Source organism: Egretta garzetta, unplaced genomic scaffold, assembly GCF_000687185.1.
Source record: "Egretta garzetta isolate BGI_Z169 unplaced genomic scaffold, ASM68718v1 scaffold211, whole genome shotgun sequence".
Classification (NCBI taxonomy): domain Eukaryota; kingdom Metazoa; phylum Chordata; class Aves; order Pelecaniformes; family Ardeidae; genus Egretta; species Egretta garzetta.
In genome coordinates, this window is record NW_009258673.1 from 886,721 (window position 1) to 902,540 (window position 15,820).

Genomic DNA, 15,820 nt, shown 5'->3' on the forward strand with positions numbered 1-15,820 from the left:
CCTCCTGCAGTATTCACACAGCCTCTGCACCTTTGAAAACCTGGCCAAAACTGCACACAACTCTGGATATGAGAGCACAGTCCCAGTGAGGCATTTTCAGCTTCAGCAGCAATTCAGCTGAATACAACTTAAAATTGCATTGCACAGAAAAGGGTTTAAAGACAAAAGAAAAATACAAAGTAGAAAAAGCACTTTGCAGGTAGCACCAGGTTCCATTCAACAACTAAGATGAAACAGCCCAGAGAGTCATCACTGTTTTCCTTCCCCAAAACGTTTATGTCTGGGATTCATTTAAAGTAGAACAGGAAACTTTCAAAAGGGAATTTAGGGACCACCTCAGACTCACACTTTCTATTCACTCACTTTCCAACAGAACCAGATGCTGTATGCACAGGAAAAAAGAATCTATACCTGAAATAACCTTTCCCATCATCTTCTTTGATTTCCAGTGACACAGAGAAGGTGAAAATATCACTGTCTGGAGTCTGTGGGGTGGCAATGGCTGAGAGCGGAGTTTGTTTGGCAGAACGACGGAAGGCAGTGGCAAAGCTGTACAGTATTCGGCTCACCTGCATGCAGACAGCACCAAAGAAAGATCAGAAAGCTACAGACATACAGAATGCAGCAGTTGAAACCTACCTGAATTTTCCTTAAAGAATAGAATGAGAAGTAATTGTACAAAAATAATTCAGTTTTAGCATCTAATTAACTGGTTTTCTACACTTCTTAAAATGGATAAACTATTAAATGTGCATTCTTACTTTGTATCTGAGGTTTCTATAATTATCTCAACCTGGGGTAGAAAAAAGCCAAAAGTGATGAATTACATTACTTCTGGAGTGCCAGAAATACTTCAGTTTCATTTCAGTAATAATGTTTACATGTACATAATTATCATTTGACAAAAAGATTAAACTTACAGCCTCTTGGATTTCACATCGGAAGACATGAATCCTGAAGAGTTCTGCATTGTAGTGGCTTTCAGTGAAAGCAAAGCAATCACTTTCAAGGGTTCCATCATGCCCTCGTACACAGAAAAGGATTTTATAGATTGGATAATTTGCTATTTCTGTGTTTGTCTGAGGATCTAAAAGTCTGTTAAGAGAGAGAGAGAGAAAAAAAAACAAAGCTTGCACCTTTACAAGAATTCTTTCAGTCAGATATTAACTTGCAAGCCTTAACAATTTCATAGATACTGGAGAAAGTACATCACAAAGAAACAGCTCCTGACTGTCATTTACTGCAAAGCTTGACCAGAATAATTACAGTTAAATTGAACAGCATTAAAAAAGTACAATGCAACAGACATTTCCACCAATTATTTCCCCATAGTTTTCAGGGCTTAGGCTTCAAACAGCTACATTAATATGCAGCAGTGGACAGCCTCATCCCTGTCAAGCCTCATGTATCAGCCATCTTCCAGCCCTACAAACTAAGTAATTTCCAGGCTATTTCCAAAGTGTTCAGCAATAACCACTCCCACTATGGCTTTGGGGACACCTTGGATCATTGTAATATTTCATACTGATCCTTGGACATAAAATGTCTTTGGTAAACAAATTCAAAGCATCGCTTTGCTCAGAATTCTTTAAAACCCACTTTTTCCACTAAACGAAATCCCAAGTTGCTCATGTCTCCTCCCAGGTAAACTGGTAGCCCGTTTCCTTTGCTAAAAGGAATTAAGATTAAATGCACACAGTCGCAGAGTACAACTGAGTGAGCTTCATACCTCACTGTTCCTTCAGAGACATTAGGCACTGACAGAGTCACATCTAAAGAAATCTGGCACTGGCTTCGTAAGATGGACATCATTCTGAGGGCTTCCACTTCACTCCGGGGAGCGTTCACAGATGCACAGCCTAAGTAGGTGAGCTTGCTGAACACCACACTGTCCTCGTCCGTCATAGGTGTAAAAGGGCTCAAATCCTCGCAGTCTAGGGTGAGACACAAAGTTGAACATAAGAAGCAAGACAAGGCATACGGAAGTAGATTATCAGAGATTGACTCATCACTGACAAAAGCGACCGAGAAACACATTACAGAAAGTCAGGTCAGGCCAAAATGCTACAGGAAAACCCTGCCTGAAAGTGAGTTACTGATGGCAGAGAGCAACTCAGCTACCTCAACTCTACAACTAGTTCACTCAGAAGGCTTCTTTTAAATACAGAAGTGCACCAATTCTCATTACAGCAGTAAGATGCATAGACAAGCTAAACAGACTAGTATTTTACACAGCCAGGCAAGTAAGCATAATATTTCTGCACACACCTCAAGGCTAGTATAACAAGTGTTTTCAGAAGAGAGGACAGTTCAGCATACGTTAACTCGTGCATCACATAACCTGGCATTTACTGCACTAGGCAATTATAATGGGAGAAATGGGGAAAGGTTGGTGCACAAACCTGTACCTAAATTCTCCTTCCTTTCCCCACAGAAAGCTAGCTCACAAGACACCACCAGGCATTCCCCATTTTTTTCCTAACCTCCCTGGGATGGTTTCACTGGCAAACTCATTTCTGGTTTCTGGAGTCCTGCCACCGACACTGGGTTAATGGTAGAGGATGCTGAAGCTTCAAGGACAACAGGTTCCTCCCCATCTCTATCACTTCTAACTTCTTCTCCATGCTCCCGGTCACTTGACTGATCTTCCATGGGTGGGTCCATCAGCACGTCTTCAAGCTCCCTCTGCAGCTGCTGTTCGCTTCCATTCCCCACAATCTAAGAGCCACAGAGTTGAGACACACACACACACACAAAAAAAAAATAAAAAAGAAAGACTGTTCAAATTAAAAAAAAAAAATCCTTGGGCACAGGGTCATTTATACGGCATTTTCAGCCAACCAAAGCAGCAGTTAATAAATTTAACCTAGTTACAATCGTAAACACAAACTGCAGCATGCGAATGCTCACCAGTACAGATTACATCCTCCCTGCTTTAACAAATCAACAAGCTCAAAGCAGGGATTTTCTAACACTGGAAAAAGAGAGGAGATTACTTTCAAACCAGTTTTTAATCACCACCTACAAAGACTAGCTTAGGGCAGAAGAAACTTACAGATGTCCACAGTACAGTGGTCTATGATAATTCTCAGAATAGTTCCAGAAAGGGCCAAATATAATTAAATGTGCTATATGGTTCATGGGTAAGATAGCAAGATTGCACAGGAAGAGAACAATCTGGAACAGGATTATGCCATCAAACTGAGGAGGAGAGGTAGTGGTGGTTTATTTCCTAACACTCATCTACAGCCTAACTTTGCACGCATTGAACTCAACATGAAAGCACGAAACAACCTAAATGGTGTAAAATTAGGTCCTAAGCTAGAAAGAGAATAAAGACATTAATTTCAGGAAACCCTTAGATACTGTATCTAAGGAAATTCTTTGTCCATTCCTCTGCAATTAATAGGGATAATTGATGCTTTACATAGTTTAGAAATTAAGCATGGAAATGGAGTTTACAGAAGTATTTTACCAGATGGCAGTCAGAGAAAGGTATTTGATTCCAACACTTCAGCTGCTGCTGGTTATTATTGTTGGCACCAAAACTCAAGCCTATGAGCAGATATGCATTTCTATATCCTTACGTCTCTGTAAGCTTACTGACCTAAGACGCTATATGCAAGCTAATAAAATCCAAATTGTGCAACTACTCCAAATTCTTAAAAAGAGTGCAAATTAAATCTTAAAGAAAAATGTCTTTTTTTTTTTAAATCTGTAAAATAAGATACTAAAGAAAGGAAGTGGTTAAAAACAGGAGGAAGAATACAGAGCAGTCAGAAATCTGCCTGTAACACAATCTCAATATTGAAGCAAATTCCATCTGCCTCAAAACTAGCATCTCATAGTAGAAAATTAAATTATCTTGAAAGTACCTGAAGCAATGGCCAAAGTTCTCACATTTTAACAGTAAATAAATCAACCTGGAGTCCAGTTAAGATTGCTGAAATAACACTGGAACAGATAACAGAACTCCTTCATGCACACAGATGTGCCTTGCAATGAATATACTATGAGCAAAACATCAAATGTCACTTAAATATCTGTACATGCATTTCCACCAGGCGTGTCTCAGGAATAATTACGATATTAAAGGTTTCTCAGCCAAGTCAGAATTCTGACGTATGGCCATTTCTGTATTATCCCCAAAGACAAACTTCTCAGTTCAGACGGAAAAGGAAGAAACATGAAGTTGACTTACTGTCTTCTCTTTCACACTCAGACCCACAATCTCCAAATAATTATCTGCATCTGCAGCCTCTATCTGCATTCCATTAAAGGTGTAAACTGCATATTATTTTTCTAGTGAAAAATAATTATTTACTACACAAGAATATTAACAAAGAACAGAAACTTCTGACCTGAAATTACTCTAGAATAGAGCAGAATACAATTACTATAAGAGAAGAAGAGTCACAGATCCCTGTTCTTCAGAAAAAAGTAGGCAAAAAATAAAACTCACAGCTGATGAAAAAACAGCACGCACACAAGATCCTAGAGGCCGGAAGGGCATAAAAAAAACCCCTATAACCTAGTGACTGCTTTACTACAGAATCTAAACAATAACAAAATCTGAGAGGTTTATGCTCTTGAAACTCATGGTCAAACAGAAAGTAATTTTTTAGTATGTATTAAAAAATACATTCGTGTGCTATCTGGGATCATCTGCCATACTCAGCTGTACATCCACAGAAGTATCAGTAACCTGTAACTAGTTACAGGAATCCATAGATCTGTATTTTCTTCCCAATAATTTTAATATGCATTTGCATTATTCATCACAGAAGCAATGAAAAATCTTGCACAAGCATGTGGTCAAAGGCATAATCCTTGTAAGTATCAAGTTTATTTTTCAGGTCTTTGCAAGCATTCATCAGAAGGATGAGGATGGCAGAAGATGCACCATGTTACTTTACTGTATGCAGTTTGTATGTTTTGCAACAAAATGTGGTGAATCAATCATAATGGCCTGCCAGCCCCGTCAAACACTATATCCTAAAAAAAATAAGTAACTCCTAGTTTACAGGAACTGTTTTCTATGAAACTTTAACTTAAAATTAATTCTCACAAAAAACCTGCATCTCTCATGCTTTCGCTCACAGTGATTAAACAGACTTCAGTTTGGGTTTGGGAAAGGAAGGTGGGGAATTTATATCCAGTGAATTAAATGTGGTAATGGTATTAACATAAAATGCACATGAAAAATGTTCAGTTCCATCAAATTATGAGCCAAAAAATTCTGAACTGTGATCTACTGTATTTGGTCAAATAATCAGTATCAATAACTTATATCTAGATTCTGCCCTATAAAACATGATCTTGAAAATAAAAGTTCCTCTAAAGGTAAAACACGAGTCCAAGTTCTTTACAGTGTGACAGGAAATAAGCATGTAAAAAGAAAAAAAATCTGTCTCGTAACTATTCTAAAACCTCATCATCAAAATCTTCATTTAAAAAGGAATTTAAAACAACCCCTCCAAGAGAGCCTTCCTTCTCAGCCCAGACTACCCTCAAAAAGAATTCTAAAAGATACACTAAATACACTTTTGGATTGGAGGAGCTCTGCTGTTCTCATAGGCCTAACAGTCAAGTGCAACAAGCCAGCTGCCTGAGAAATGAAGCCTAAAATACAAAATCAAACTGACTTCATGTCAACCAAAGCCTCTTATGCAACCATATAAATTCACCACATTGTGGGGACAGTGCACATTAAGATGTAAACATGCTAGAAACTTTGCGGCAACCCCAAAAAAACCAGTAAGAGGCAGCACGACAGTGCAGCAGAACTAAGGGCAGAAGGGAAGAATAAACAAGGCGTACCCAAGAAAAGCTTCAGGTAGGTTTGCTTGAGATAGAGGAAAGAAACCATTTACCCTAATCATTGTTTTCTCCATTTCTCGCAAAACTGAAAAATACTTAACCTTTAAATAGGATGTAGCAAACTTCCTTTACAGCAACACGGGGGATTTATTAGAACTGTGTCACAGAATCATAGAATCATTTGGTTGGAAAAGACCTTTAAGATCGAGTCCAACCGTACCTGTCCACCACTAAACCCTGTCCCTAAGCACCTCGCCTGCCCATCTTTTAAATACCCCAGGGATGGGGACTCGACCACTTCCCTGGGCAGCCCATTCCAGTGCCTGACAGCCCTTTCAGGGAAGAAATTTTTCCTGATGTCCAATCTAAACCTGCCCTGGCACAACTTGAGGCTGTTGCCTCTTGTCCCACTGCTTGTTACTTGGGAGAAGAACACCCCCCCGGCTACAACGCCCTTTTGGGCAGTTGTAGGGAGCAATAAGGTCTCCCCCCTCAGCCTCCTCTTCTCCAGGCTGAAGTTTATTCCCTTCTCCTGACGCATATGCTGCTGGCCTCTACTGTGAGAGGTCGTCTTGTACCGTGTAGTTCAAGAACTCCTGTTCTACAGTGTGCTCCAAAAGCAAGGCTTTCATAAATCCAGTTCAGTCTGACAGGCAGTGGGCAAAAGCAGACACAGAAACTAATACGGGAAAGCAGAGACAGCTAGCAAATTGTATTTCTGGAAAACAATCACTTACAACCCCTTTTTAAATTGAACCATGTATTTCAGCACAGACAAAAAGCAAAAACACATCTATGAATTATGTCCAACTGAAGAAAAAAATATGGCTCCTGACTGTATTCAGAAGAAATATTTCTCTGTCTGGACTTGAGAAAGAACAAAAAAAAAAAAAAAGCCCATTAATTCAGTCTACAGCACTATTACTTAAAAGTACAGCCTATCAACAAATCGGAGACCAGAGCCTTAGGTTTGATGTACAAATTTCACAGCCCATCCCATTTGGCAAACACAAGCCTAAACTTCTAGCACCATCCTCAGCCTGTGCTTAAGCCAATGTAAGATCCTCAAACTGCTTTTCTAAAGAAACAGAAGACCAGAGAAAAACACCTGCTCAAATATGAACCTAAACTTTTGTTTGTTTGTTTTTCTTAGTGGGAACATCAAAGCACATGGGTTTTGACATATACAAACAAATTACCTTGGTTGTAAGTACCAAAGCAATTGCTTCTCCCTGAAAAAACTCATCTCATTTGTTCCTATGAAATACATAACCTCAGTTCTCATGCCGAGCTGTTAATATTAATTTTCCATATACTACTTAAGCACTTTTAGATATCGCAGTGACAGTACTTTTAACATACCCTTGACAACCTTTACAACTCCACTTATCCACACACACAATAAACAGTTTAATAACACAGTAAAACCAGCTACTGAATGACTATTTGCAAGCTGAAAAAAGATACCAAGAACAATGCCATATTCTAGGGTAGCATGTCTCTCTTCTTGCAAAAGACAACTTCTGTCCCTAAGAACAGCTAAAAAATCTTCCCATTTCCTCTGTTAAAAGTTTTTACCTCCTTAAGCAGACTGAAGGAGGTTAACAGGAAGATCCCTGTATGGAGAATTTAGACTGTGCACTGACTGCTTATCTCAGGTGTAACGTTTCCACTAATCACTCAGACTACGGCCAATAACCAAACAGCACATGTTCTCAAATGCCAGAACACTGAAAGGCTCAAGGTGAATCACTTTGTTCAAGGATTGTGCTCAGTCTTGGCACCAAATTCATAAAGAAGCTTATCTTTAAGACCTGCAAAGCTCTGTGACATTCAGTGCTGAATCAGGGAACAGCATAACTTTATTTGTGATGATCGGGAGGCTGCAGTGCTAATGTTCTTCCCTCATCAAGAGAAGCAGCATACCTGCAGCCAGCATTTTATAAAACACTTTGGAAGTAAACACACAAGGAAAATTTAAGAAGTACATTTCAGGAGTTGGTTTGAAATCCATTAAGCATATTGTTCTCCGAAATATTTGCAAGCTTTCTGAAGATGACCTGTATATATACAGGTCCCTTCAATTTCTTTGATTGTACTAAACAAGATACAGCATGTAGTACACACCCAGCAGGACAGCCACAAGGCAAGTGTTAGACCAGCAATACAAATAGCTCCCATGCGGAGCAAGAAGTGTTGCAGACTATGGCATTTCATGTTTCCAAACTTTCTTTGGGAATATCAGAACAGAATGGAAAATCTGGCTGACTGTGTCCATCTCCTGGAGTCTCAAACGATGCATCACAGCTTTGGGAGCTAATTACATACACTGCCACATAAGCGTTCTCAAGGTAAGCACCACTATGGAGACTATTCTGAATTCTTAGGTATTCATAGCTGCTGGCATTTGCAGCATCTAGAAAGACAAACATGGGGTTAGAATCTTTCAGTAGGTTTCATAGATCACCAGGCTGATTGTTCAAGAAAATCTCAGGTTTTTTTAGAATATCCTCTGATGTGAAGTGGCAATCTTCTGCAATAGCAGTAAAACATTAAGTGAACATTTTTGCCAGATTAAGCAAAACTAAAGATCTTGAGACTCTTAACTAAGCTTGATGTCCTATGTAAAAGAAAGTAGCCACCATAATGGCACGTCTTGTCCAGGACTTAAAGGAATGCAAGAAAACCAAAAAAAGCAGTTGGGAGGTAAAAGCAAGATGAGCAAAAAGCATCAAGAAACGTTCAGTAAAATCTCTGTTACAACTGCTGCTAAGGAAAAGAGGAACACCCAGTCCAACAAGCAGAACATGTGATTTCTTCTATTTAAAGATATTCTTTTGAAGACACAGATGTGACTGTAGACTTGTCTCTTGCAATGGTGGAATATCTCTTTCCATCTCCCACAAAGAACACAGTAGCTTGACACACTCTAGGAAAGATCTGGTTTTCAACACATTAAAATGACAGAATTTGGAACGACCACCTTATTTGTGTCACTTTGCTTAAAGACTGCTGAAATACAAATTAGGATGAAAGATTTTAAAAAGCTGGGGGAGAGGAGGGGAGGAAAGAGTGACAAGGGTCTCTTTTCAGAACAGCACTTTTAGAAGTGAGATGTCGTCAATGCCCTTCCGATTCACACAAGCCTACTACATAGGCTTGTATTCTCAGATTCATGCCAAGTTGTTAGTTATAACTACACTTCTACATTTCTTAAAGAGAACATTTCAAATTGGGGAAAACTTTAATATATGTTTGCATTAACAGATACGGTCAAATCAAGTGTGTGTTAATATTCCTTTTTATCTGAAAGCTGTGATAAAAATCACAGTTCCCAGTTCTTGACAGTCAGTCTGTTTCATCCTAAGCACTTCATGAAGGATTCTGCAAAGTGGGAAAAACCCCACAGGTAGTGATGGAGAGAGCTCTTACTCAAAACCTAATTATCACCTCTGACATCAGCGAAAGTAATGCAGAAATCACTGGCAAAATTGATTCTTGAATAAGTTCTTCCTTCTGTCAAGTTTTCCACAATAAAGAAGTCCCTCTTTAAGCTCTCTATGGTTAGTTTGATTTAGAAGAATAGGGAACAAACTCAGGTTATTGATTCTTACCTTCAATCCTGTTTTTTCATCATCACTACCATTATTTGTAGATGGTGTTTCATCCCCTTGCCTGGAAACCAAGACAAAATCTTCACTGTTAAGAGTGGATACCGAGTCTGAAGAGACACTGATTTTTCCAACAGAAGCCTTGTCATCCATGACTTAAAAAGGAAGTTCGATTCATGAATGAGATTAAATATGTTATAAACTCCTGAAAAACAAAAATCATAAAAATACTTATATAAAACTTCATGCTAAAATGCTCAAATGTTTCTTTTCAGAAGCCTGCTGACTAGTTATAAAAGGTAACACGTCTGACAGCATAATCAAGTTACAACTCTCCTGTCAGTGTATACTCATGGTCCTGCTTTGATTTTGTTAAGAAGCACACTACTATTAGAGCACTGGTTTCCATAGCTCACAAAAGGGAAGTTAATAAATCTCTTTGCAGTATTGCATGATTGTCTCAGGCACCATTTTCTACACACAGCACAAAACAGGCCCTCGGAACATACACCATACCTTCTGACAAAGGGCTCATATTAAGGCCAGAACTATAAAGTCCGTTTACGTTCTTCAGATAACCTGTCTGCCTTCACCTATGTTCATGCAAAAATTACTTCTGTAGCTGTCGGAGCACACTGTATGCTGCAGTCACATTCTTTTTCCCCCCCCGAAATAAGAGTTAGATCTAACTCCTGATGTTTTGTGGTAAGGATGCTCTGAAACCTTGGGACATACAGCATTTTATGAATCTACGCAGAATCTTCTGTACTGTAAGGAACAATAAAAGGAAAGACTTCCAAGAAGCAGGAAGAACAGCGTAGGCTGGATCAGTACTGAGAATCAGAGCCAACAGAGGATTTTAAAAGGCTGGAACCGGCACAGAGAGGCATTTGAAGAAAGGAACAAAAGGTGAAGTTCAGCTGCACACCTTGAACTCTACAGCACAGATTCTCAGAATCCATGGCTCAAAACAGACTGCCATGATAAAAATGGGTGATTAAATTTCCCAGAAACCCAAATATACCCTTATCGTAATGGCTCGGGTCTTTACACAATCCCAAGCATGACCAAACCCAAGTGCCTTTTCAGCCTCAAGTTCTGCCTTCCATTCAAGTGGAGCACTGTCCCAACCTGGCTTCCAAGAGAACAGCCAAACATCAGAGAAACCTGGCATATCCACAAGCACAGCTCATCGCATTCCTCGCTGAACCAAGAACAATGCACCAAAAATAGCAAAGCCTGCTTTTATTTCTATCAATACCCTTCTCTCCACTGCCACCAATATGACTTGAAAAGCTGCCAGGAGGACAATTTTTTTTTCCCCCCCCCCTCTGGGTTATTTTTAACCTGATTACTTTCCCGACTGAGTCGCTTCATGGTCCCAAAACATGTTCCACTGGACAACTGAAGCACTGCACAAGAGGAAGAATGGATATGGGTTGTTCATGAATAACAATACACCTATGATTACTGGGTTTCAATTTCAAAAGCATGTTTAGATATTTAGATATCCTTTTCAAAAAAATGTTAAGATCCACTGACTTTCAACAAGAGTTACTGGCTGAGAAATTTAGATACTTAGAAAAGTTCTACCCACTGTATGTGTCTATCTTGTATTACTCACAGTTATCTTCTTATGGGTAGGGCAGAGTTTTCATTTTTAAAGACAATTTTGTTTGAAGAATTCGTATCAAAACATTTCTACAGAAGTTCCTTATTGCACCATCTACATAATACAGAGATCATCTGAAAAATAACTAAATCAAATATATTGAAACACTGAATAAAAATAAGCTTCAAACACTTAATATTCCTTTGGCTTTACTGTTTGCATTCAAACAGTGCAAACTCATCTGCCACGCTAAGCCAGTATGAGTGGAAGAGCGGGCTTTGATCACAAGCAGCTGTAAAGATCATCTAGGCAAGGATCAATTCAGCAATTTATTTTGGCATAGCGCATCTGTCTTGAAGTGTTAATTTCACCTATTTCCAAAGTCTTTCAATCTGACACCTTTCACCAACATTAACTTCAATTAGAGGAGTAATGCTGTGCTTTTGCACACTCCTTTTTTTAGTAGCGTGGTGTAAACAGACACCACGCTTGATCCTGGAGCACAGCTGGCTTAGCCTAACCCCTAAGGTAGTTTCACAATACAGACTTGCAACAGCAGAAGCTCCTGATTAGCCCAACTTTGCCAACCTTATATTGAGCAAAAGTCTTACTGAAATTACACAAGATACGAGAGCACAGGAAAGGGGACAACGTAGTAGACTACTGTAAGAAGCTTTTGTTTATTAGTGATGTATCAGCAAGCAAGGCTCAATTGCCCAACCACGCTGGAATCGGCCACAGAGGTTCATCGGATTAATGCTCAAATAGTCAAGGTGCAAAAACACAGTCCTAAAATATTAAAAATGCTAAACTACTGCCTGAAGTTAACCAAAATTTTCATATTCCCCTACTCTGCTCTGGATGCGTTTTAGTTCTCTGTTCCTTCCTATCACTTTGTTCCATGCAGATGACCACATGGATCATTTTACCCAAATCAGAAAACTCACAATGGCAGAATCAACAACAGAAAGTCTATGAGCTCATTAAAATATGGGCCAGCCCAGAAGGGCACACATCAAAGACCAGCAGAGCAATTAAGCATGGCAGGCTTATGACTCCTTTGGAATCAAACAGCAAGAACAAACACCAGCGGTGACAATGCTTTTTAGTAATACCTGCAACTTGTCTAAGAACTGAAGCTTTCTGTTCTCACGGTTTAGGGAAATAGGAGAAAAGACCCCAGCCAAGAGCAGATCTCAAGTTTTAATATCAGTTTCTCAGAAGAAGCCAATGTCTCATCCCTTACAAGGAAAGAGACTTTGGTTTGTTTCAACATAAATAAAACATGAGCTTACAAATTCAGCATAGTTCCTGACACAAAACTACACCACAGTAATGTAGTATTTGCCTGGAGGTGTCTTTACACCTCTACAGGAGACAGAGTGTCTAGGTAAAACGCATACTAAGAGGCAAATTTTTAACGACTTATTTCTTTGCTCACCTGTGTAATTAAATGGGAATCCTGGCCTCTCCTCACACAAAAGACCATTGGAAAAAGCTGCAAAATGCGGAAGGCAACAGGGCTGGCTCTTGAGTCACCGCTTTCAATTCACCTTCACTCTCCACTTGCTGTTGGTACACAATGCGAGTCCAAGACTCAAACGCTCTTTTAAAAAATGTTCTTGTTTATCTTTAGAGCAACCAAACCACAGTAGCAACCTACTTTCCTCTCCCTACTCAAGCTAACATGCAAAGGTACAGCAAAGACACCATTTGCCGTGCTAAAATCTCAAACAACTGGAAAACAAGCCTATCAAAGTTCAAGATTAGTTGCATAGATTCATAAAATATTTATCCTTTACTTTCCTATCCTCTCCCAAGTATACAGCACCTGACCAGCAACTTGTGATAAAAATTTTCCTTTTAGGTACTGCCAGAATGAATTTAAGAGAGCTTAAAGCAAACAGTATACAAAAAAAGAAAACCAGAAACCCTTCCATTTTACATTACTGTAAGAGACTGAGGTTTGAATGCCACCCTGAGACACGTGCAGCAAATGAAGCAAGGCACCTGTAACTATGGCTGCTCTCACTCCAAGGGACGCCCGTTTTCCAGTGTTTAGAACATCCACAGCCACACAAAAAGCCAGAGGGTGAGCAGAAAAATCAGTGTTTCAGCTGTGAACTTCTTGGACTGTTTAAAATAGCAATTACCTTTATGTCAAAAGCAGACTTTAGAGGAGAATACAACACACAATATACTTAAGTTTGGGGTTTTCAGGGCAGAAAAGAGAACAGGTATGCGAACTAGAGAGGAAAAGAGATTTTTTTTTTTTTCCCCCGTTCATATCTTTCTCAGCTTTTGCCCTTCAGCTGCAGTTCCTATAACAGTTCTACAAAGATACAGTATATCTGATGACAAATGCACCAGATAGTAACTAAATTACTGAAGAATATTACAATTAAAGAAGCTACCTTGAACAGCAAAGCCAGAAAGCTTGGCATGCAAAATAAACCTATATCCTCTATCCCCTAAAATATAAAACCACTAAGTATAATGTTAAAAACCATGGAAAACAAGGAGGCAGCACACAGCCAAGACACTGAGGTGACTGACTGAATGCAAATCGATTAACTGAAAAGAACATATTTTCTGTTTGTATTCCTCTGGCTTTATAAACAACTTAATAATAACCAGTAGAGTTCAATTTAAACACACAACATTCTACTTTCCTCGTTTTCATCATTAGCATCTTTGGGTGGGTGAAAAGTGGAATTTGTAGCAGAGTTCAGCAGCTTTACAATGTACTTTGCAAAGCTGTTTTATGACAAATAAGCCAGCATTCTTTAGGATTCTTAGCTCTCTACAGTCTTTTGACACTTTGATATTTTTTTTAACTTCACAACTCACATAGAGCACACTTACTGTTTTACAAATACACAGCGAGTCCTGAAAGAAGTTTGGAAAACGCTACAGCGCAATGCTGTCATTACAGGTGGTTGTGCCAGGTGTCTCAGTCCGAGCAGCATAAGAAACGCAAGAGCAAAAGTGTTGTTACACTGGCAGGCACGCCGGAAAGCAGCTGGGGCGTGACTTTTTCTGAGCACGCACACACTGCCTGTATTTTATTGCAGCTTTGGGGAAAAAAAACCATACGAGAAAGATCAATCACTTGCAACCTTTTTCTTCTCACATATCACATGATTAGTCTGTGTAATCATGTTTGATCTTTACCCACCTTCCCTGTGCAAGACACATTCTCAAATGCAACGAGAAGTATTTTGTGCTCAAAATAGAAGCAAGTGGAATACTGCATGTGAAAATAAAGATTTAGGATGACTAAAGAGAGTAATTAATAAAAGCCAGTGACTACAATACTAACTTTTCTGTTCATTTTAAAACACACTGACAGCCACAGATGTTCCCACTAACCTTGAGAGCCAGAAAAAATGGTATTTGGAGATAAAGCTGCCTCAAATCTCACCCCACCCCACCCCCTTCTCAAGAGTGGAGAAGCGCAGCTCTCGGGAAGCTGAGTGAATCATTGGCCATTGTATGCAAAACCAGGAATCAGACAAAACACAAGAGTTAAGCTAATGCAATCTTTGTTAACAATCCTTAACAGTTTTATAGTTATTGCCAACATAATTTGGCTTCTAATCTTAATTTGAACTATCTGCTCAGAGGACAAAACTCGCATTTTAGGCTCTTGTAATAGGCAAATTCTCCAAGCCCAGAAACGCGCGGCAGGTCCTGGGAAACCACGGTTTATAAAAGAAATGCTGACGCTGCCTTAGCGAGCCCATCACAAGAATGTCACTGGCTGAATTAACTACAAACGGCTGGTTCATCCCCGCTCCGCGGCTGACGCTCCGTCAGCATCAGGCACATGGATGCACTGGCTGGGGGACACAGCACAGGCTGGAGGCCGGCGTAAAGGCAGCGCAGCCAGAGGCTAAACAGCCCCCGAAGAGGATGCTCGATATACTTCTGGAGTTCCTCTCTCATTAGGATTCAGACAGAAACGGAGCGTTACGCTTACCAGACAAACATAGCACTTCAAAAATATGCTGCGCAAGGACTGAAAAAAAGGAGAGTTGCATTCGGTGTATGCTACTAAAAGCTGTCTGCACACAGATTTGGAAAATGAAAGGAAACACCTATGCCAAGCTCCATTTGTTAATTTGTTTACTTTGTACACAAAACTAAGTTTGCTCAGGTCCTTGACCTTTTAATGTTAAGTAGAGGCCTTTAAAAAATAATACAATGTTTCTATAATTTAATCAGCAATGGAGAAGTCCACGCAGTTACACATTTTCTAATAAAGTAGCCAAAAATCTCAGAAACCTCTCCTGAGTATTTTTTTCTCCTTCTCTTCCTCTCCCCCCAAATGCCTTGAACAAGCAAAACTACCCAGACCAAAACCACAAAGTCTGCTTCTACCTGTTCGATTTTCACTTCATTTTTGCTGATGCGTGTTTTTAAACCGACTTAGCAGAGTCTGTTTGTTTACACTTAATTCTCGCCCTGACTGACACAAGCAGCCCTTAAAAATTACCTTCTGCAGATGCGTTAAGTGAAACAAACATGGCCTTGCCAACAGGATGGGGGAAAAAGAGCAACCGAGAGGGCCGCCGAGGTTACGGTACATGAACCAAACGGAGGTGCCTGGGCTCGATGAAGAGCCAGAGTTTGGGATCCTCCTGGAAGCAACAGGCAGCAACCGACGCAGCCAGGCCGCGGGGCGGGGAGGCGGCCGCCCGGCCGGGAGATCAGCGTCCGTCCCCAGGGAGCCCAGCGCAGCCCGGGACCGGACGGCCCCGCCGGGGGAGTGAAA

At 40.0% G+C, this 15,820-nt stretch overlaps 1 protein-coding gene across 2 annotated transcripts in view; it reads right to left on the minus strand.

Annotated features, from left to right (window-relative positions):
- RABGAP1 (RAB GTPase activating protein 1) overlaps window positions 1-15,814 on the minus strand; it is a 74,421-nt gene extending 58,607 nt beyond the window's left edge. Inside the window, exons 1-6 of one of the 2 annotated variants that reach the window (XM_009648826.2) lie at window positions 15,542-15,814; window positions 9,435-9,636; window positions 2,484-2,718; window positions 1,730-1,934; window positions 921-1,095; window positions 412-569 (exon numbers count right to left, since the gene is read on the minus strand). In XM_009648826.2, coding sequence (XP_009647121.1) covers window positions 412-569; window positions 921-1,095; window positions 1,730-1,934; window positions 2,484-2,718; window positions 9,435-9,584 — 923 coding nt within the window. In that variant the 5' untranslated portion in view covers window positions 9,585-9,636; window positions 15,542-15,814. Of the gene's footprint in view, window positions 1-411; window positions 570-920; window positions 1,096-1,729; window positions 1,935-2,483; window positions 2,719-9,434; window positions 9,637-12,484; window positions 12,818-15,541 lie in introns of those variants that run through there. The other variant, XM_035888581.1, reaches the window with a different exon arrangement.
- Window positions 15,815-15,820: the final 6 nt, after the last annotated feature.